The sequence below is a fragment of the Lonchura striata genome, chromosome 20, assembly GCF_046129695.1.
Source record: "Lonchura striata isolate bLonStr1 chromosome 20, bLonStr1.mat, whole genome shotgun sequence".
In the NCBI taxonomy this organism is placed as follows: domain Eukaryota; kingdom Metazoa; phylum Chordata; class Aves; order Passeriformes; family Estrildidae; genus Lonchura; species Lonchura striata.
Window position 1 is genome coordinate 4,740,921 of NC_134622.1, and position 22,736 is coordinate 4,763,656.

The window sequence follows — 22,736 nt, forward strand, 5'->3', positions numbered from 1 at the left end:
GGTTAGACCAGCATTTTCCTCCACCCAGTGTGTATTTCCTAGGAGATATGAAAAGTGCTCATGGAGGTATAAAAACAAACATGCTCTGTTGGCGAGAAGGAAATGTGAAAACATTGGTTGGAGCCAGGGGAGGAGGGATGCCAGGGGGTCCTGGTCCTCTGGAGAGGGCAGGATTAGAGGATTTCCTCCTCCTCCTTCAGTAAAGTCTCTTGGGTTTTCTACAGTTCTGCTTTGGGGTCATTTAATGTTCTGAAAGTTGGTGGTTTTTTTTATTTTTCAAGTTCTCTGAGTTCCTGAGAAATCAGCCACTTCCCTACAACTCCCTGATCGCTCAGTGGCCTGGAAATGTCTTTCAACTGCAATATTGCACAAGAGAGATGGTTTTTGTTGTTGCTTTCAGTGCATCTCAGCCTCCAAACTCTCTGCAAGGGCTTGTTGCACGTTGGATGTACAAGCTCTTCAGCTGGTGCCCATGGTTGGCCTCGTGGAGTGAGACAGGGCTGGAGCTTCATGGAATGAGGGCCAGGTTTGGCCACAGCAGGAGTGGTGGGAATGGCTGGGAGCTTTGGGCCAGGTGGGGTTTGGGGTGATGCAAAGCAAGCTGAGGTTGTTTCTCTATTTGTAGGCTCCACTGAGAAGCTTGGATGAATAAAGAGTGCCCTTTTGGGGTGCTGGTGTTGCTCCAAGCTTGGAGCTCCATTATTCCACCTTTTGAGCTGGAAATGCCCACTGATTTCTGAGCTGTTGGCTGAACCTGGCACTCAGCTGCTTGTCACCTCTTTCATTCTACCTGTGGTTCTGCCCCTTCTGATGAGGCCAAGCAAATCTGCAGGATTTGAGTGTTTTCCTTCTCCAGCAGCACTGGTTGTTCCCTCTGGCTGAGCTGTCCCTAAGTTTGTGTCTTTTCTTTGCATAATTTCTAGATGTATTTCTGAGAATTGTGTCCCAGTGAGGCACCACAGAGGAATGGCTGCAGGAACCATTATACTCCATCTCCAGCAGGGCTGGGAGTGTGGTGCCTGAGCTTGCACCTTTATTTTCCCTCTCCTGGAAAGGTTTCCTCTGGGTATGTTGGCTGCCGTGGCCAATTTTGCTCCCTTTTTTGGGTGTTTTTCAGTGCACTACCAGAAGATCATCCACAGGGACATCAAGCCTTCCAACTTGCTCTTAGGAGATGATGGCCACGTCAAAATTGCCGATTTTGGTGTCAGCAATCAGTTTGAAGGGAATGATGCCCAGCTTTCCAGCACAGCAGGGACACCAGCCTTCATGGCACCAGAGGCCATCTCACAGACTGGCAAAAGTTTCAGTGGCAAGGTAGGTCTGTGCTCACTGGGGGTCTCCTGGTACCCCCAGGCATGGCACAAAGGGCAGTGCCACACCTGCATCCCGACTGTGGTACAAATTAGGGCTGTCAGTCAGTAAAAATGAAGCTCTAATTCTCTCCAGGCCAGGCAAAGCTCACGTTGGTTGTTCTGTGCAGTGGGCAGACACTTTGATCTGGATCCCTGCCTAGGCAGGAGCCATGCTAGAGCCCTTTCCCTGCCCCAGGGGAAGGGAGGAAGCCTTTGATTCCCTCCCAAAATAATCAAGAGGCACAGGGGGCTGCTGAGCACCTTGATTTCCTGGGAGTGAGAGACACTGCCCAGGGTGGTGATGCAGACATGGGGAATAGGGGCTAATAGGGATTTTTTTGTCTGGAAAACTTTTAAGGTTCAGCCCTGAATGGTGTCATTTCCTGTAGGAAGGGGCTGCTTGCTGGTCACAGCAGGGCAAGGGAGCTGTGCCTGGCCCAGCACAGCCCTCATTCCTCAGGTGGGCAAGAGCTGCCCTTAGGAGCCCAACTTCAAAGTGACACAGAAAGTGTTAAATCCATACAAAGAGTGTTATGTGATTTGTTGGGAAATCCAGCTTACTCAGATCATCTGTGTTGCCTCTCCTTTACTCCCTGTTCATGCTCTCTTTCAGGCTCTGGATGTGTGGGCCATGGGAATCACCCTGTACTGCTTTGTTTATGGGAAGGTAAGCTGCTTTTCAGTGCTGGAGCCCTGCACTGCCCTATCTGCCAGCCTTTGGACTCATTCCTTTCCAAATAAAGGCAAATATTAGAGACAAAGACCTACCTTCTGTAAGCTCAAAATCCCCTGCAGATCAGAAGGGGCTGAGGTTGTGACCTGTGGAAAGGATCATTTCCAGCACTGGGCCCTGAATGCAGAGCTACAAACCCAGAGCAGCAGCACCACCACCAGCAGCTTGTGGGGGGTTTATCCACATTTCCTGCATTTAGAAACGAGCCAGAGCATGGACAGAGGCATAGGATTGATCCCAAACTGTTGCAGCACGTTGGGAACCAGAAAGCTCTGTCTGCCAAAGCTGAGTTAGGACTGATGGGGGTCCAGGTTGGCTGCTCACTCCATGTCCTGTCATGGCATTTCCCTCCCGTGTGGCCAGAACCCCCATGTCCCACCCATGCTGTGCCAGGATGAGTACAGGAGGTGTGAGCAGGAATGAACCTGAACCTCTGACCTCTGCAGATCCCACCACACAGGCACCAGGCATCCAGCTCTGGGTGAGAAGTGGCCAGGGGAGGTGACAGAGGCAGTTCATGGTCACCTGGCAGACTGGATGGAGGAGGGTATTCCAGTCCAGTTATGTATTCCCTAGATGCCTCTGCTGTTATTCTGAATTTATTTTTTAATGAGGAATGAATCGATTTATTGTGTGTGGGAAGATTTAATTTATTTCCATCTCTGTGTAAAATCCAGGGAATGCAGAGGTTGTACTTGGTGTTACATGAATGACAAATGCCTGAGTGATGCCAGGATCTTGGACAACTGGAAAATCTCCTTGTTTGTTTTACAGTGCCCTTTTATAGATGAATATATTCTGGGTCTTCATAATAGGATCAAGACCAAGCCTGTGGAGTTCCCAGAAGAGTGAGTAAACTTTACTCAGCTGCTGTAAAATAAAGCTCAGTTTTCAGCCTTATCCCCTGTGTGGCACAGTGGTCACCATGGGGGGATGGACATGAGTGGGTGAGGTGCTTTGTGTTCTCCTGGGTCCTTCATGTGGGTTTTGTGCTGGTGTTGAGGTGTTCAAAGTGTTCTGCTCTTCCTCTGTCCTTGTTGTGCAGACAGGAATAAAGGAAATGGCTCTTTGGAAGTGAAGGGATCCCAGGATCGAGGAAGTTCTGCCCCACCTGCTTGACTCTGGAGATGCTGGATGCATGGCTTGGTCTCCCCATGCAGCAGCCACCAGAATGATTTATGCATTCATTTTCAGAAGCAATGTGGTGATGAACCTTGGTCTTGGTCTAAGTAACACATCCCTCTCCTGTGAACTTCCCTTGGAGCCAGGGGAACTGTCTGATGGAAGGAAGCTTGGCCTGAGATGTGCAACCACAGCTCAGCAAATCCCACTCCTGCAGCACACCCCAGGAAAACATGGGTTTGTCTTTTGCACTGGCAGAGAGGGAAAAAACTGGCAGTTATGAAAAAAACAGGAATTAATTCACCAATGACCTATTGAGGGTTTGGCCAGGGAAGGGAAGGAAACCCCCGTGGGGCACAGTGGCAGTGCTGGGGTGTCAGGTGGGAAGGCAGCTGTGGCCACAGCATGTCCTGAGCAGAGCAGGGGACAAACCAAGGCCACTCAGGTGGCATTTGAGCAGTGGAGGCTCAGAATTGAGCTGATGAGTGCTCGTGGTCAGAGTCTGGCAGGAAGGGGTGACACTCCCTGTGTGCTCAGGGATGCTGGCTCCATGGTCACCATTCCTGTAGCTTCAAGTGTTGGCCACTCCTCAGCATTTCCTCCAGCTTCAGGCCTTTGGTGACTTCCTGTTGGTGAAGAATTTCTTTCCTGTGGTTCCTGACAGATGAGTTAGCCAGAGCTGGACTCTTTGTTTTCCTTCCCAAATTCACCCAGTAGTCAGGCAAAGAATTCTTGCCCTCATTGCTCATGTCAATAAAAATTTTTAGATAAAATTACTTGGTTTGGAGCAAGCACAAATTAAAACTCTAATGAGAGGCATGTGTGGTGTTTAGAGGGGAAGGGAGGGATGTTGTCAGGCAGCCTGTGATATGTGCATGTACCCAACATCTGGGGCAAGGCAAGACTTTTCTGTGAGATGCTCACTGAATTTTCACATTACAGTAAAGTCTGGGCCTCTACCTTGGCATTCCCAGACTTTCTTCTGATTCCACAGAAAGGGATGGACACTCAGTACTCTCTTTTAGAGACTTGGGCTGCATTAATTACCCTGCAGTGACAGGAGCCACAGGCAGTGCAGACAGCTCAGCCCCTCTGCCCAGCTGGAGCCTGCACAGCACCTGCAGCCCCAAGGCTGCAGCTCCTGTAGGGCACTCACAGACCCCAGTGTGGCTGAGGAGCAATTCTGGCAGGCCCAGGTCACTGGCCTTGAGGCTTTAGGAGCACAAAGGCTGGTCATGCTCCACTGCTGCGTCCCCACCTGCAGCTGGAACAGGACTTTGTCTTGACAGCACTGCAGCCAAAAAAACCCCAAACCTGTTTATGTTCCCCTGGCAGTTTTCTCCCTTGCTCAGGGCTGGCAGAACTCCCACCCCTCCCTCAGCCACCATGTATTTGGGTTAGCAGTCAGCTTACAAGTGACTGTTCCCATCTGCCTCTGCAGTAAGTTATTAACATTTAATAGGCTAACTGGGTTGTGCTGAGAACTTTTCCTTCATTCAGGCATTTCCTTCAGCCATAATTGGGCTGCATGATTTATGTGGATTCCTCAGTGACCTGTTCTCCCAGTCTAAAAAAAGCTGCGCCCCTGATTAGGTTGTTGGGGGAGCTGAGGGTTACAAGGTGTTGACAGCTGTCCAAACCACATCTATTTGTTAGAGGCAGCCACAGAGCCATGGAATTCACTGGAGTGGATCCACCCTGACCTCCCACAGAATTAGCACCTCTCTATAGTGAGGAGTATTTTGGTTTCAATTTATTTCACCATGGCTACAAAAGACACATTCCTCTTTGCAGAGACCCCATGGAAACTCACTGCCTGTTTCCTGACAACCTTTAGGACAGATGGATCTGACTGTACCAGTGTCACCATCCTGTCCCTTCCCTTAGAGACACCAGGATAAATATTTATGGAGTTCTCATTCACGTCACTGAGTCCTTGCCATGACACGAGGCAAATGGGCTTAGCTCACACCCTGAGGATCCTGGCATGAATAAAAAGCAAGCTGAAGTTTCTCTTCAAATGTGTCAGCAGAGCCAGCAGCTCTGCCTAGTCCCTCCTGTGAAGCCCAGGACAATGTTCCCTGACCTGCAGGCACCCTGTAAAGTGATCTGGGTGCTGGCAGCCCTCCTGAATGGATGCTGAGCCCTGTGCCTGGCATCTTCCTGAGAGCTCTTACAGGACTATGGCTGTGAGACATCCCAGACAGCACAGGCTTTTCCAAGGCAAAATGCCACCAGGCACAGTGTTCACAGTGTGCTGCAGAATGGGAGAAGGGAAACCAGAGACAGGGTGATGTGATCTGTCACCTGGCCATAACCCACCTGACACCTGGTGATCCTGTTGATGGGGCTTTTCCCTAGGGCTTTAATCCTGTGTTGCATAGAAATCAATCTGGTGCACAGAAACGTTAAGTGATTTAATATTCTATTTATTGTATTTTAAGTAAAGCTGTTGACACTTTGGCACAGAACTGATTTAAAGTATTTTTTAAAATGCCATCTCACCTGCATCAGTGTGGTGTCTGGAAGGAATCTGTTTGTTCTGAGCTGCTAAGTGCACTGTCAGTGTCCATGGCTGTTCCTCTGGAGCTCATTTCAAGGGCAGCACTGTTCTTTCCATTCCAGCTGGAATTGTCACCCGAGTCTCTGAGGACTCATCCTGTTCTTCCCCTTGTCTGGGCTCTATTGCCTGTGTATAGCAGAGCCCTGATGCAGCTCTAAGTGTTTACCCTTCAAACTGAACCCCCTTTTTGCCTCTGAACGAGCAGCATTTCCTTGTAGTTGTTTCTAAAGATCTCATAGCCAAAGTCCCAATAAAATATTAATGAATTATTAAACAGCAGCCCTGTTTTCATCAGACTGAAATACCCCTTGCTGTGATGTGGTTTTCATTTTGGTTTGTGATAGTTTATTCCCTTCTGTGCAGAGGAGATGAGCACAGCACCTGGTGCTCACTATTGTTTTCAGTCTCAAATCCAGCCTTCCTGGGGAGTGACATTTTGTGCTGCTCAGTCCCATCTCCATGAAGAAACAATTCTTCAAGAGTCATTTTTGTGACACAGACTTTCAACTGGCTAATGCAATTCAGTCACATGCTGGCACTTTACTGCAGCAGCACTTTGATCATTCAGATCTAGTGCATTTTAAAGGCTTCTCCTGCATCATTAACCACAGGAGTCATTGCAGCCTTTGGGCTGCAGGACCAAGGGCTTCATGCCAGTAGAGTGGCTTCTGGGTTCAGGTGCTCTCACATCTAGATCTTGGAAATAGTGTTAAAAATGTAGATGTATTTCTCTTATTTGCATGTATTCATTCCTTAATGTTGTTACCCCAAGGCTGAGCTTTGCAGGTAGGGAATACTGAGTTACAGGCTGCCTGCAATCTGTGTTCTGGAAGCAATTTAAATAACACAACCTGGAGGCTTAGCTGGGAACTGGAATGTCAGATGGGGGTGTTTTATCCAGCATACAGTTGCTCATGATGCGGGTTCAGCAAATCAAGCTGTGCCCCTCTTGATTCACAGAGTTCAGTTCAGCTCTCAGGAGCACTTTGTTGTTCCAGATCTTCCCTCAAAAATTCCCCTAGGTAGTGCTGTCTTCAAGGATGTCCTTAGACCCCTTCACCTGATCCCTCCTCCTGCATTTTGAGTGAGTGCTGCTGTGTTAGGGGGCAGAACAGGATAACCAAGGCCTGCAGCAGTGACTGTGGTGCCTTCCTTTTTTCCAAGCCAGGTTTGCAGAGAAAACACCTCCTGAGCAGAGCAGATTCTCTACCAGGTAACTGCAGTAAGAACTGTGCATTGCTGCCCTTACAACTGCCTTGTTAAGTGTGTGCTGCTGTTTTCTTCACTCAGAGCACAGATAAGTGAGGAGCTGAAGGATCTGATACTGCGCATGCTCGATAAAAATCCAGAAACGAGGATAACAGTCCCTGAAATAAAGGTAAGGTGCACCTTGATATAAATAAGCTTTTAGTCTCAGCTGATTTTATGTCCTTTGGTACCTTCTAATGAGGCAAAGCTCTTCCCAGTGTTTGTTTTGGGAGCTGTCTCTAGCACCCTCCCTCGGAGGAGAGTACTCATTTTGCAGCCACAGCTCCATCACTGCTTCTTGCTTGGGGAATATTGACAAAAGCTTTCCTGTTTGCTTGTTTAAATGAAAATTACTCAAAAGCTGGCTGATCTCAGTGAATCCCTGGGAGAATCAACACTGTCAGGGGAACTGCTAGTTGCAGAGCCTGGGCTGACAGTGTTGGATGTGCATTCCAGGGATTGGGTATGTGTTCTTCCCCTGGTCCTTGTGTGGCCAGTGGCCTCAAGGCAGCACATTCTTTTCTATCACCATTATTTGGGAGATGTTTAATAATAGAAAGAATGAACAGGCCTGGCAGAGCACAATGCTTCACAAGTTATGGTTTCATTCTGAGTTTGTGTGGGCTTGCTGTCCTCCTGTCACCCCTCACCAAGGCTTTAGACCTGCTGAAGGATCCCAGAATTTCCATAGAGATCCATCAGCAAGCTCTACAGGGCAAGCTCTGCTTTGCTTTGTCCCAGGCCAACACCAGTATTGCCACCAAAGCCGACACTAGAAAAGCTGAGCTTCAGGAAAAAATTGTGACATCCCTTCTCTCCATGCCCAGGTTTGGAGATTTTTGGCCTCAAAAAAAAAAAAAAATTTGGCCTCAAAGGCAGGTTTGGAGCTGTATTTATGGGATTTCATGTATGTATTTCTCTTTCACTGTAAGAGCCTGTAGGTAGAAGAGCAGAGCTGAGTGCTGGCCCTTGTCCCTGGCTGGTGTGCTTGGGGACTTGCCTTGGATGCTGACAGAGGACGTGTCAGGCTGGGCTCTGTGCTCAGCCCATGCCGTCAGACAGGGTTTCCTTCCTGCTCCCAGCCAAGAAACCATCCCATGAGAGGCAGCAAGAACAGGGGGCTTTGCTCTGCTGCATGCAAGACAAAAAACGAAAAAGCTCCAGACAACTCAGGTTGTCAAAGTGTTCCAAACTCGTTTCAGGGTGTGCCGTGGTTCTGGTGGGTGGCAGCAGGTATGACAGCACCGAGCCAGACTGCAGCCAGACTGCAGGAGGCTGGTTAAAATCACCTCTGGCAGTGGGAGATGGAGCAGTAGTGACAGCAGCGAGCCCTGTGCCCCGCTGCTGTCCCAGCCAGGGCTGTGTGTCCCGTGCAGGTGCACCCCTGGCTGAGCCGGGGCGGCGCGGAGCCGCTGCCGCTGGAGGAGGAGCACTGCTCCGTGGTGGAGGTCACCGAGGAGGAGGTCAAGAACTCCGTGAAGACCATCCCCAGCCTGCCAGCCGTGGTACGTGTGACACACCACATCCTCTGTGAGGGCTGTGCTGAAGCCTTCAGCTGCTGGGGGAGGTTTGGAGAGGGGACACGTGTGTTCTGGCATGAAATCTGGGCCGTTTGACCCACTGGGAACTTCTTCTGTGTGACCACTGCAGCAGCCTGGCTCTCTCAAGCAGCTGTTCTCTGGGTTCCTTTGCTTCGTGCTCTTTGCTGTAAAATGTCAGCTGAATTATTAAAGAAGCTGTTGTTCCTCCTTTGAACTAGCTTCCAGGAGCCAGTCCTGCTGTTCTTACTGCTCTGTTCTCTTCCTCAAAGATCCTCGTGAAGGCCATGCTGAGGAAACGCTCCTTTGGGAACCCCTTTGAGGTCCAGACGAGGCGGGAGGAGAGATCCATGTCTGCTCCAGGGAACCTGCTGATGTAGGTACCTGCACCATGCCTGGCTCTGCAGCACGGCCTGTGGGGAAGCACTTTGCAAATCTTTTCTGTAGCATTTAAAGACAAAACTTCCTTCTGCATCAAACACTGGAGATAAAATCTACCTCAAGTCCTCTCAGATTGAAGTACAGTGTACTGCTGCAGCCTAAAAACTCTTTTATACATGCAGTTCTCACTGTAAGATGGGTTTGGCCTAAACACATGTAGGTTGCTAAACTTGAGTCTCTTTTTTCACCTGTTAGTTTATAATGCTGTGATCAAAGATCCATTAGAGATTGGTGAAGTAAGATAAGTTTCATTAGGGTCTAGTTTGGATTTATATTGAGAGCTTAATTCTTCTCTCCTTTCTATGGGCAACAGAAATGGTACCAAATGAGCAGTTTATGTAGGTTTTTTCACTTAACATGAGATTATGGGATTTGACCTGGGGTCTGGGGCCCAAGTCTGGGCAGAGACATCAGACAAAAGAGAACACTTTGAAATTGCCTTTTCACTTGAGAACACATTCAGGTTTTTTTCACAGTTTTTTGCCAGTTAATGAAATAGTGAAACACATTACAAGGGGATACTTTGGAGGCTGGGTATAAATTACTTTATTGAGATTAAAAAAGGAATAGAGATCTTGATGACTAATAGATTCATTAGCAGTTTTTAACCATGATGGTGTGTACAGGGATGGGGAGAGAATTCTTCTGTCCTTTACGTGGTTCTTACTCTTTCTCCTTCCTTTTTGTCACAGATTCCATTCAGAGCCAGGATTCTGGGCCATCAGTCCAGTAAATAACAGCTGGACCAGTAGCCTGATCTGGGACAATTATTTTTATATAAATAAAGTTCTCACCCCACAGGATCTATAAGGCTGTGGCTGACAACAAAGCTGTGTTGTCCCAAAATGATTCTTTCCACCCAGAATCCCAGTCCCATTCCTAGCAGACTCCCAGGAGGGTGTGCTGAGTCTCACTGCACCATTGATAACACAATTAGAAGAGTCTCTCTCTGTCTCTCACAGGTGTGTGGGGATTTCAGGGCTCAGCTCAATTAAGGATGATAATATTCTAGGTCCCCAGCTGATTACTGGAGACTTAATGAAGCCTTTGTCTTGGTGTCCATGACCAGACACCAGTTTGGCATTGAAACACCCTGCTCATGAGTGCTGCTGTGGGACACATCTGGAGCACGGCAGTCACAGCTCCTTTGCCATCTTAGCACAAGGGATTTGCCCTGATTTGTTCCTCTTTGCTCAATGCCTTCCAAATTAGTTCTTGCTAATTGGACACACATTCCTACCCATATCTTCACTATCATTGCTGGTCATTGCATTGCATTGCTCTGAAATGGGGAAACATTTACTAAATTTGAAGAAAAATGTATTTTATTCTTCCCAGACAGGTAAGCTGGAGCAAGGCAGATTTCCTTTTCAAACCCTGCCTGAACTGATATTTCAGGCTGGTAACCCTGTGCCTGTTTCCAAAAGGGATCTGTTCCCTTCTACCTTCATTTGAGATGCTTGAAAACTCAGCCAGGTGGTGGGAAAATTCCTTGACCCTTGATGGTGGTTCCTGCCTGGAGCTGGGTGCTTTAGTATCTGCTCAGGAAAAACAAAGTTCATTTTATCTCAGGTAGCTGTGAAACCTCTGATCAGCCCATTATCAGTGTCTTGTCCTCTATAAAATATTCTTAAGCTTTCATGACAAGCTGTAATCCTCCATTTTTGTGTCCTTTTTAAAGTTGCTAGTCAGATTTTTTTCAGTTCATTGAAACCCAGCATCTTCCCCTGTCTCAGCTCATTCTGGACCTGTGTGTTTTCAGGCTCCTTGTACAGACTAAAAGGTTTATTTTTAAAGCAGTGTGTAATTTCCACTGTTGTGCTGCTGTGTCTGGTGCCCTTAGTTTACAAAACCATGCCAGGCCAGCTGCAGCCGTGCTGGGCTGGCCTCTGCCCAGCTGTGTGAGCACTTAGAAATATCCAAAATCAATATGAATGTGCCAATTCTCCACTGCACAATCCCTGTGCTTAATTTCTCAGTCTCATGCCATCAGTGCCAATTTTTGACAGTAACAATTGACTTAATCCTAAATTACTTCATGCACAACTGCAGCTTTGAAAACCCATCTCAAAATTGTTGTTTAAAAGAAAGGCACTTGCCAAGTCTCTCCAACAAATGGTGTTGTATATTAAACACCACAGCAGGGATGCTCCTTTTAAGGCATATGGATTATTATTATTATTTCAAACTTTGGAAAACGTTTTACTGACTGAATCTAATGAAAATAACTTCAAATTTAAATAGATGTGTTGGATCTAATGACATTAATCTCAAGTGAACCACAGCTAAACGGGAAATATTCATTGTTCAGTGAGTTATCTCTTGATGACAGTGTTATTTCCTCAGGGGCAAACAGAGTAGACACCAAGCACATCCACTTCTTAATTCATATTGCTTGTTCCCTGGAAAAAACACCCTTGCTACACATATAAAGTGCCAATATTATGATTACAGCTGTATTAAAATAAGTTTCAAGTTAGTCTGGATTTCTGTAAAGCTTTAGGATCTTGCAGGAGCAGATAATATTGCTGTAATAAAGCTCTGCAGAGAGTTTCTGCATGTCCCTCACTCTTGTTGCTGGACAGGGGACCCCGAAATTGGGACATGCCAGAAAAGCAGTGCCTGCAGCCATCGCTGTGCTGTGGACATGTGGCTGCCCTGGAGGAGCTGAGAGAAAAATGAGCCACACATTGCCAAGCTCTCCTGCACAGAGCTCTTTGTCCCAGTAGCAGTGCCTTTAGAGGGACATAAGTCAGCTTGTGTAATATTGCAGCTCCTACTGGCTGTAGGTAGGAAATAACTTTTCGTGTTTCTACAGAAGAAAAAAGGAAAGCAATTAGAATACTCCAGTTTCACATTCAATTTATTTAATTAGGCTGCATGTGAAATTGCCAGAGCCCCACTCACTGCTGCTTCAAGCATCTTACATCTGTGCCATTTCTGAGGATATACTCTGTAGGAAATCCTCTGGCAGTGAGCTGAGCTCTGGTACCAGAGCTTTCTGCTATTTGATGTCTAATTGATGACTCTTAAAATGGAGCTGTCCTTCAAGCTCACTCCTTGGGATTTGGAGAGGAGGAAACTAAATCATGTGGCTGAATCTTTTTTTAACTTCTCCCTGCATTACCTACACAGCATGCTGGGCTCTGTTCCTGGAAATGCTGTGGGCAGATGTCTGTGGTAGCAGCAGGGCTCTCCTGTTGCAGCCTTGATGCCTTTAGAGGACACCAGTAAGACCCCACTGATGTGAAACAGTCCTTAAGTTATTCCTGGGAGGACAGAATGGTTTTTTAGCACTCTTTTGACCTGGAAGAAGCCAATCCTCTCCTGGCTGTTATTTATTGCTCTGTTTATCAGCACTGAGCAGTTTAAAAGGCAGATGTTCAGTACAGACACACTCAGCAGGTGGAGGGGAGCTAAAATGATGATGCTCCATTTAGCAGTTGTTGTTTTGCACACCTAGAATGGTGTGAGTGCTGCCAGCTGTCACCTCCCCTGTCATCTGGGCAGTGGCCAGGTGTCACTGGATCCTGCCTTTCCTGCAGGAGCTCCCAGGAGAGGCAGTGATTCATGGAATCTTAAGGATCCTGCAGACCATGGCCAGGTTCAAGCCCATCATTAATGCTGGCTGCAGAAGCAACTGATCTTTTTTTAAGGCCACTTCAGCATTCATAGCTAAGTTCTGGATTTCTGGTAGCAGTGTTTGCTGCATTTCTTCTGCCTACTCCACATTTCTCCTGATTGAGTCAGCACTGGCTTCACCACATTTTATTGCTCTCATTTATTGCAAGCACTACCTATCAAATTAATTGCTGTGTTTTGACAGACCCAATTTACTTTCCCATTATGGCTGCTAATACTGTTGACGAAATGTGGTTGTCAGCTCCTCTGTGGGGGATCAGTTGGTATTTAAAAAGCCTATCCTGTTTCCAGCCTTCCCAAAAAGAGACCCAAAGGGTCACTGCCCTTAGGGCCACGTTGTCCATGTAGGTTAGGCACGAGGAAGGCAAGGGGGAAAAGGAGGTATAAAAAGTGGCTGTCCCGGGTCTCTGAGCAGAAACAGCTCCTCCCAAAGAGAGAACTGCATGTTTTGTGGGAAGAGCCATGCCCCACATGCAGGTGGGTGTCCTCACAGGGCTGTGGCACAGGACTTTCCCCTGGAATGACCCACCACCAGCAGTGAGGAGCCCAGTGTCCCAGGGCTGTGCCTCACTGCACAAGGTGCTGATAGGACACAAAAGCCCAGCGGTGCCCAGGGCAGCACAGCTGGACATCAGCAGTGTGCTGGGAGCCACCTGGAGCTTCCAGCAGTGGTAGGGGCTGGAGAGGGTTTGTACAAGAGCTACCAGTGCTTGTCCTCATCTGTCCTTAGGTAAATGTGGCTGATGTTCCATCCCATTCCACTCTGCACTCTAGGCTGGACAGGCACAGAAATACAAGTTCCTTCACCTGCTGCCATTATCTTCATGATCATTTTCTTCCTTTGTCTCATTGTTTTGCTCTCAGGGACAGATTCCTCTTAAACACATCTGTATATTTGCATCCATCTTTAAGGTAATTCCATGTCTGTGTTTCCCCTGGGTGCTGTAGAAACCTGTGTCCCCTCCTGAGCCTGTGTGATTTGTGTGTAGTGAGAGCATTTGGCTCCATCCTTCCTTCCTGTAGGAGCAGTTTTATTGCATTGATTCTGTGTGTGTGACACTAATGTTTATGTATGCTTTTTATTATTATTTCTATTTCTGATTCTTTGGCATTTCAGCTGCTTTTAGGAAGGGAGGGAGGGGTGAAAAACAACAGTTGGGTTTTAGCAGGAAGTGGTGCTCAGCCCCACATCTGCAGAGGGAATAGCTACAGAATTCGGGAAAGGCTGAGCTTTGTAATTTGAGTTTAATTTTTAGTGGTTATGCAAAAGAAAAGGCTGGAGCCACCTCTGCTCCAGATGCTCCACCACTCCCTTGTGTTTCTGCCTCTGGTGCAGCACTGGGATGGCTCTGGGCACACCAAAATTAGTTGCTCCAAGTGACACCCCACCCCAGCCAGGACTTCTTCAAAACATGGTCGCTTGTCCAACCACCTGCACAGACCCTTCTAGGAAGTGTTGGTCCAGTTAGTTCTGTTAAATAACATTAATGCAGACCATGATGAGCTGCAGACACCTCTGTGGGAAGTCCTAGGGATCCAGTGGTTAGGCAGGACACAGCCTGGGCTGAGAGATTGGGAAACAAACACACATCTCTAAATACCTTTGGAACAGATCCTGCACTTTGGAGACTCTGGCCTGGCTTATTGCTCTGAGACAAATGGGTGGGCCAGAGCCAGGATGTCACCTGCTCTGAGTGAGGAAGGACTTGCAGAGATTGTCCAAAAATAGCCAGGAGAAGGCAGGCAGAGGCAGATGGGGACTGACAGGGTGCCACTGCCTCCTGCTGCTGCATTTCCACAGGAAGGAAGGGACTTGAGCAGCCTGCACTGAATGGGGACTCGTGGAGGAACTAAGCACTTGCCAGGGGTGTGTGTTTGAGCTGTGGAGGTTGTCCCACACCCTCCCTGTGCCGTGCTTCTGTGTTTGGGAGGGCAGTGTGGGGACTCCTTGTGGGACACAGAACACTTGTGAATCCCCAGTGGCTCTGATCCCCCCACAGCCATGTGCTCTCCTGGGTAATTGCACAAACCAGGCTTTGCTCCCCTGCGGCTTACAAAATGTAGGAGAAATAGAATCTTATTTCTTAGCAAGAGTTATTTACTGGAGATTCCCATCCAGCCTCAGGCCTCACAGCAGGAGCCTGGTTCCTGTGCAGACATGGAGCTCTGGTACTGCATCTCTGCTGCTTCATGGGCAGCCCCAGCTTTTTGGCTGCTGTTTGCCACCCTGAGAGTCCTCTCACCCTGACATGGAGGTGTTTGGAGAGGCAGGGGCTGCTCAGGGTGGTGGGACAGCATTGAAGACAGTCCTGACAGGAGCAGGATCAGCAGGATGTGCCAGACAGGGAGCTGGGCTGTGCTGAGCTGCCACAGAACAGAACCTCTGCAGCTAAATGAGGTGATCAATCATTTGAAGAGGGAGATGACAGGCACTGAAGACAGTTCCTCAGCCTTCCCTGCAGGGAAATGGTGCATGGGTTCAAGGTCAGGTTTACTGCAGGGCTTTGCTGATGTGGAGGGAGAAGGGAATATGATTTTTGATCATTTCTTGTTTCTTCAAAAATTGGGTTAGCCAATTGTGTGTACTTTGTGTTCTTCCTAGCCAGGAAATACCCCCAGAGCCCCCAGACACTGTGTGCTCCAGGCACTGACACTGCACTGCCAAGCTGGCTTGTCCATGCAGGTTCTACAGAATACCCTGGCACAGGTGCCCAGAGCAGCTGTGGCTGCCCCTGGATCCCTGGCAGTGCCCAAGGCCAGGCTGGATGGGGCTTGGAGCAACCTGGGATAGTGGGAGGTGTCCATGCCCATGGCAGGGGGTAGAACAAGGTGATCTTCAAGGTCTCCTTCCAGCCCAAACCATTCCATGATTCTGTGGCACAGCCAGACTGGTGTGAGCGAGGCTGGACACCCCTTGGAGACACAATTGCCTGGAGATGATTGCCTCCTTTGTGTTGTGGATAGCTTTATGATGGAGAAATGGGTGTTGTAGGTGAAGTCACCTGCCTGCAATTGGTTTTTGCTGTGGGTGGTATCTGGAGGTGTCCCCTTTTCTCCATCCAGGGACACTCCACATGGGGGTGGAGGTGCTGCTCCTCGAGCAGTACAGCTCAAGCCTTCTACATGACAAAACATCAAAAGTTAGGAGTAGGAAGAAAAGGCTGAAGTTACTGTAGTGTATGTGCAGTGCAAGGAAGTGACCTTGGCTGAGATTCTAGAGCTGCTGCTCTCAGGTTTTGGGGACTGCTCTTTTGGGGACCAGGCAAACTCACAGGAACGGAAATCATACAGTTTTTGTTTAGGAAAAACTGGGTTCTGGTAGAAACATTTAGTTTTACTGCCATTTACAGCAGCAACTGTGGGATCAACCCATCAATCTGATCTTTATTTAAAAAATCAGATTAAAGGAGAGCAGGCCAGAACTCTTCAAATGCAAAGTAGGTAATTTGGAAACCATGCTGCTGGTCTACAAAACTTTCCCCTAAAACCACATACCTTGTCATGGAGAAGAGCAATTGGGGAAATGGAGAGCTCAGTTTTTGGGAGCAGAGGCCGAGCAGGCACAAGCTGCACATCCTTGCAGGGCATCGTGCTGGGCTATTGCTGAGGTACCAGCACATCAGGCTGGTTCATCACTGATATATAAACTGTTATGAACAAAAGAACCTTCCTGGTTTGCATGGCAATACTGGGACACTGGTAGCTTGAGCTAAGTACTGATACTGAAATGTTAATTAGCTAATTGCTCCTGGGGATCACCTACACCCCCACCCACACTGCCACTCTAGGACTAGAATGCAATATAGAGGAACCAGTGGAATTTTGGGAGGGGGTTTTGGGGATGAAAACACCCCTAAATGGAGAGCTGGGCACAGTGGAAGAGATTGGACAGGTGCTCTGAGTGCGGAAAAGGGAACCACATCCCCAGTGTATGTCTGACCTGTCACCATAACCTGCAGAGGGCTGGACTGGGCTGTGGGAAGCAGGAACAAAGAAGCAACTCTTCCTGGTGTTACCAGGAGGAAAAGGAGAGGGGACAGCTGCTGCTGGACTTCAGCAACAGGCTCTGCACATCCCCTCACCCGTCCAGGAAGCCGAAGGGGGAGAAGGCGTGCAGAGTCTGTCCCTGAAGTCTCCGTGGCACACTGGTAGCCGGAGGGTGAAGAGGTGTGTGGTCTGTAGCTGAAGTTCCCACCAGCAGACCGTCCTCTCTCCTTTCCTCGTGGCTACCAGTGTGCCACAAAGACTTTAGGGACAGACCCTGCACGCCTTCTCCCCCTCCCTTTGGCTACCTGGAAAAAGCTACAACAGCAGGGGCAAGCTCTGTGTCGAGCCCCCTGCCGAGCTGATCTTTTTAATAAAGAGCTGAACATTAATAAAGGCACAAGCCCTGTTCATTTCATAAACCCCCCTGCCTCGCTGCGTGCCCACGTTGTCTTTGTCTCCCGGCAGAACACAGGGCAGCAGAGAAGCCGCCAGGGACCCGGAGCTGCCCGACGTGTGCGAGGACGAGGCCGCGGCCTGAGGGGCAGCGGCGGCTGCCCTCAGCGCCCTCACTGCCCTCAGCGCCCAGCACGGAGCCAGCCTGAGCCCAGCACGATGGCGGGCAGCCCCACGAGCCGGGCAGGAGGACGGGAGCAGCTCCAGCCATGAGCTCGTCCATGCGCGCCTCGCTGCAGCCGAGCGCCTCGGCCTGCTCCTCTCAAGGGTCATCTTCCCCCCACAGACTTTCTCCTTGTGTTGCTGCATTCTCTACTTCAAGCATCAGGGGGGAAAATGGTGTTACAAGATGGGCTTTATATGGGAGGGCAGCTGTTTTATTTAATGCACTTGTGTACGTCAGGAGTCCTGCTCCTGGCGTGGAGATGAAGGCAAAATGGATATCAGCTGAATGAGGAGGAGATCCCGCTGTTGGATGGACATCGTCCCTCCCTGTGTTTGTGTTTCTCTTTCTTCCCTTTTCCTCCCATCCCTCAGTTTTGCACAGTGTCAGTCCTGCCCCCAGCCGTGGCTTTAGGGCAGAGCTGTAAAGCAGAGGAGTTACAGGAGATTCCCTGGCTGTGCCGTGAGCCCTGGAATGTCACAGAGCCCTGGAGCTTGGGGATATGCTGCTACACACAACAGCTCAGTGCTCCAAGCACGTCTGCCAGGGCTGGGAATGCACCCCAGCAGCTGCACCCCATCCTGCACCCATGGACCATGTTCCCCAGCTGAAAAGAGTGGCAGGTTTGGGATTTGTTTTATTTCATTTCCTTCTCTTCACTTATCTCTTGTGTACCTGATGCTTTTAAACTTTATTTTCATAAAAATGACCCAAACTGGGAGAGGTTCCTAGGATGGAAAATGTTGGTGGAGGGTTTTTAGAAAGCTACAGAGCACAAGTTCACAGCTTGATCTTTTGATTTTTATTTTTTTTAAAGGCTTTAACTTTTAATTTTAAGACTCTGGTTTTTATGCATGTGCTGTTGCTGCTATTTTTTCCATTGATTGCTTCTAAACTTGGGGTTAGAAGCTTCATCTCAATCGTTTGACAACTGGTAAGAGATTGCACTTAAAAAGGTAAATACAAAAAAGCAAATACAGCCATTTTTGTGGCTGTTGACTGTACAGACTGTGGATTATCAGGAATGTCATTCTTCCATTCAGAGAGTAAAAACCAGTGATATCCATCTGTCAAAATATATGTAATTATTTTCCCTTGAGCCTTATGGGGTCTCTGAGCATGCCCCTGGGAAGCCAGTGGGATTGGAATCTTATTTTATAGCACTTCGAGAAAGGACATGATTAAATTTGGTTCCTACATAATCACCTTAGTGTCTGTTTTTAGGCTAATCCTGAGGACTTGGGACTTTGTTCCCTCATTTTTTGTGCAGGGGGACACATGTACAAGGGTCGTTGGTAGTGCCTGGTGCATCCTGGTGCTCCTGTTCTGTTTGCTGCAACCTCGTTTGATGGTTCCTAACATTTTACAGCTGGGCTTTGCTGTTGGTGCCTTCTGTCTGTCCCCAGCCTGTCACCTGCCCTCACTCATCCTCAGCCACCTCATTGGGATGCATCTCACCTGTAAATATTGGCAAAATGGGAAATAACATGCAGCTTCTCTATTGAATGGAGACCTTTAATGCTGACAGCTGGTGTTGGATCCTGTAAAGGTTGCTGCTGTGGAGCTGAGCTCTGCACTGCTGCTTCCAGGTGCTAAATCCTGCCTGGTTTTTGGTGTCTTCATCAGCTGTGAGCTCAGCATCCTCTGAGCACCAGGAGGATGCCCTGATCCTTCCCCCAGCCTGGGACACGGGACTTTCTGCTTGGATCCTGCTGCTTTGTAATGAGGATTTAGGTGCCCAGAGGTATGAAGTGAAAGGTCTGAAAGCACAGGGGATTCTGCAAATGGGAAAGATTGTCCAGGTGGAACTGCTGCCTGTGGAAGGGACAGTCTGTGGATACAAACTGATCTGTGCTGTGGTGCCACCTGCTCCTGCTGCAAACCAGGGGCCAAGCTGGGAAAACTGTCCTCCAGTTTGTGGAAAAATCTTTCTCCAACTGGTGTCCCCAGGACAGAGCCAGGGAGTGACCTTGGAGCACAGACACATCTCAGGAATGTGCCCTATCCTAGGCAGAAAAGGGAGTTCTGGTAATCCTCATCACTTCTGAAGTCTAAGCAATACCTGGGTTGTGCTCAAAGAGCTCTATGAATGCAAACATGGGGTTAGTTACTGTGTTTTTAATCCGTGGCAAGAATAATTTGATAACCCAGGCAGCTGGGGTTATTTTAGTGATGCCCAAGGGGTTGGGAGCTGGTGGGGAAGGCTGCAGGAAAGCTGTTCTCAGCCTCAATTAATGCAACCAAACAAATGATGAGTTATAAATGAGCTCCATATCCTGTTCCTTTAATGGTACCTCAATTCATCACTTCAGTTTTGGAGAGGAATGGGTGTTTTTTATTATTATCTCAAAATATACTTAGAAATATTTGCCCTTTGAGCTACAAGAAATCCTTCTGGAGCTGTTCCCACAGGTGCAAGAACCAAGCCCTCGAGCTCTGAGCTGGTGTCACACCTTGTTTCTTCAGCAAATCTGCCAACAGGCTTTCCTTTCTAGCCCAGAGATCACCCCTATCGTGTCACAAACAGCAACCTGAAAACCTGCATGAAATGAGATGAAAAATGTGCCCTGGCAGCAGGAGAAATGCTCAGATAGGCAAAGCCAGGCTCTACTCACTCAGCTGCAATGAAATCCTTGCTTGTTTATGTGTATGTTAGAGCAGCTCAGGGCAACTGGTTCTGCTCTGAAGAAAGGAAGAGACTGAAGAGAGGGGATTTATTTGAGAATAAACATCCCAGGCAAGGCAGTGCTTTTAGCTCTTGAGTAAAATCATTCTCTTTAGCTGGATGGGTAAATATTTGTCTGCTCCTCTCTGTGATGGAGGAGATGGGGTTCAGTGTGGGCTCTGCAGAGCAGGTGTGGCACATTCGTGCTTTGGTGTGTGCTGTGTTTTTCCCCTCCAAATCCTTCTCTCTGCTGTTCCTGGAGCACTGGGATGCTCTGGCCTGGGTCAGCTGGGCTTGGAGTCACCAGGAGGGCTCCTTTTTCCCATCACCATTGCATCTGGTCAAGTTTTCCAGACTCTTCCAGGCTGAGGATGATTTTCTTGAAAGAAATTTCTCATTTGGAGGAACAGCACATCTCTTTGATCTTCAGGAGGTGGATTTGTCTTGCTCAATAAATGGCTCTAGGCTTTTGGTTTTGGGGGGTAGTGCTAGGTAAAAATCCTGGTCAAGTCTCTTGTGTGCTCCACTGAGGAATGCACAGTCCGTGTCTTTAACCCTTTGGGCAGGAATGTGCTGCTGTCACTGTCACAGCTGCAAGCAGATGAGGTTTCAGCATCAGGGCAGCTGGTGGGAAAGCTGACTTTGTGTAGGGCTCCAGCCAGAGGGAGCCTGACAAGGGACAGGGTAGCTGCTCCACGCAAAACAAACAGCGGCTCCATAAAACAACTCCCAGGGTGCAATTTCATTCCTGATTTATTGCCAGACTTGCAAGGAGGAGCTGCTGGGAGAAATTTCATGTTCCTTCAGCACAACTCTGTCCTGAAGCCTTCGGCAGCGCTGCCATGGGGGAATTTCTGCGTTTGTGGTGTGTGGCTGGGAGCTTGTTTGCCTTCCCCAGCTCAGTGCTTTCCCTCCCATCTTGCCCAGGACCCCATGAGCTTTGTCCCACCAGCCCAAGGCTTTGTCCCAGCCCCTGAGAGGCCCAGGCTCCCCCAGGGACAGGGATTCTCTGCTCTGAATTTCCCAAGGCAGGAGGGCTGTGCTGGGGGATGCCACTGAGAGCCCAAGCACCTCTGCTCTGGAGGCTGGAAAGCAGAGTGGAGGTTTTGTATGGAAATGCAACCTGGATGAGGTGCCAAAGGTTTGTAGTGGAGTTTGCTGAGCAGAGCAGTGCAAGGCATTCCTTTCTGGCCCAGATCCTTCTACACAAGTCCATGCTCAGCTCAAGTCCCTCCCAGGCTGAATTAACCCGCATCACGCCATGACCCTGTTGCTGAGAATGCAGCCTCCCATGGGATGAGGGAAGGAAAGCAGCTCCTCAGTCACTGCCCTGCTCCTTCCCTTCCTGGAGAAAAGCCATGTACACTCAGAGCTGCTGCTGGCAGAGCCCAGACCCTCTGTCAGTATCCACAAGCCATCCAAGTGCTCCCAAAAAGCGGTGTAAATTCAAGAAAATGTGAATTGCAACTCCTGAGGGTACAATGCAGATCCTCTGTGCTGTAATTTTGCTGCTCTTTCTGATTTCTAGGCCTGTTCTGTTGGTATTTCTGTCTCTTGTTGCACTGGAAGTTGAACCTCTGCCCCTGTATGTGCTCTGCTATGATTCCAGCATGATGTAAATGCACTCAGTACTGTGACAGCATGTGGCTGTTGCACTGTAAATATGTACCATGAAGAGAGAGGCTATTTTTTGCATGCTTTTGTACTGTAGAACTGATGAGAAAATGACAATAAATTCCACAGAGACGACCCAGGCTGGAAGTGCAGTTCCTAAGGCAGCTGCCAGGCGCAGCCTCCAGTGCTGCCCTAAGGCCAGCCCCGTTCTGGGACTAAGGCTGGGACAGCCCCAGTCACAGCCCTGAGCCTGAGCCCAGCTCTAAGCTCAAGGCTCCCTTAGCCCTAAAGCCAGGGCCGGCTCTAAACCCGCCTCTAAGCTCAACGCTCCCTTAGCCCTAAGGCCAGGGCCGGCTCTAAGCCCGGCTCAAGGCTCCCTTAGCCTTAAGGTCAGGGCCGGCTCTAAGCCCGGCTCAAAGCTCAAGGCTCCCTTTAGCCCTAAGGCCAGGGCCGGCTCTAAGCCCGGCTCAAGGCTCCCTTAGCCTTAAGGTCAGGGCCGGCTCTAAGCCCGGCTCAAAGCTCAAGGCTCCCTTTAGCCCTAAGGCCAGGGCCGGCTCTGAGCCCGGCTCTAAGCTCAAGGTTCCCTTAGCCCTAAAGCCAGGGCCGGCTCTAAGCCCGGCTCAAGGCTCCCTTAGCCCTAAGGCCAGGGCCGGCTCTAAGCCCAGCTCAAGGCTCCCTTTAGCCCTAAGGCCAGGGCCGGCTCTGAGCCCGGCTCAAGGCTCCCTTAGCCCTAAGGCCAGGGCTGGCTCTAAACCCGGCTCAAAGCTCAAGGCTCCCTTAGCCCTAAAGCCAGGGCCGGCTCTAAGCCCGGCTCAAGGTTCCCTTAGCCCTAAGGCCAGGGCCGGCTCTGAGCCCGGCTCTAAGCTCAAGGTTCCCTTAGCCCTAAAGCCACGGCCGGTTCTAAGCCCGGCTCAAGGCTCCCTTAGCCCTAAGGCCAGGGCTGGCTCTAAACCCGGCTCTAAACTCAAGGTTCCCTTAGCCCTAAACCAGGGCTGGCTCTAAACCCGGCTCTAAACTCAAGGTTCCCTTAGCCCTAAGGCCAGGGCTGGCTCTAAACCCGGCTCTAAACTCAAGGTTCCCTTAGCCCTAAGGCCAGGGCTGGCTCTAAACCCGGCTCTAAGCCCGGCCTGAGCCCCGATCGCCGCCCAAAGCCCGGCCGGCTCTGGCCCCGCCCCCGCGCTGTGGGCCACGCCCACTGCCTGTCCGTCACAG

At 49.3% G+C, this 22,736-nt stretch overlaps 1 protein-coding gene across 8 annotated transcripts in view; it reads left to right on the forward strand.

Moving 5' to 3' along the window:
• The window catches only part of CAMKK1 (calcium/calmodulin dependent protein kinase kinase 1), a 94,725-nt gene extending 73,066 nt beyond the window's left edge, over window positions 1-21,659 (forward strand). For 6 of the 8 annotated variants that reach the window (XM_077787486.1, XM_031506467.2, XM_077787485.1 and 3 more), the window contains 7 exons: window positions 1,118-1,317; window positions 1,969-2,022; window positions 2,863-2,936; window positions 7,064-7,151; window positions 8,398-8,526; window positions 8,832-8,935; window positions 9,693-12,136. In XM_077787486.1, coding sequence (XP_077643612.1) covers window positions 1,118-1,317; window positions 1,969-2,022; window positions 2,863-2,936; window positions 7,064-7,151; window positions 8,398-8,526; window positions 8,832-8,935; window positions 9,693-9,810 — 767 coding nt within the window. In that variant the 3' untranslated portion in view covers window positions 9,811-12,136. Of the gene's footprint in view, window positions 1-1,117; window positions 1,318-1,968; window positions 2,023-2,862; window positions 2,937-7,063; window positions 7,152-8,397; window positions 8,527-8,831; window positions 8,936-9,692; window positions 12,137-17,094 lie in introns of those variants that run through there. The other 2 variants (XM_077787489.1, XM_031506468.2) reach the window with 2 other exon arrangements.
• The last annotated feature ends 1,077 nt before the right edge of the window (window positions 21,660-22,736 follow it).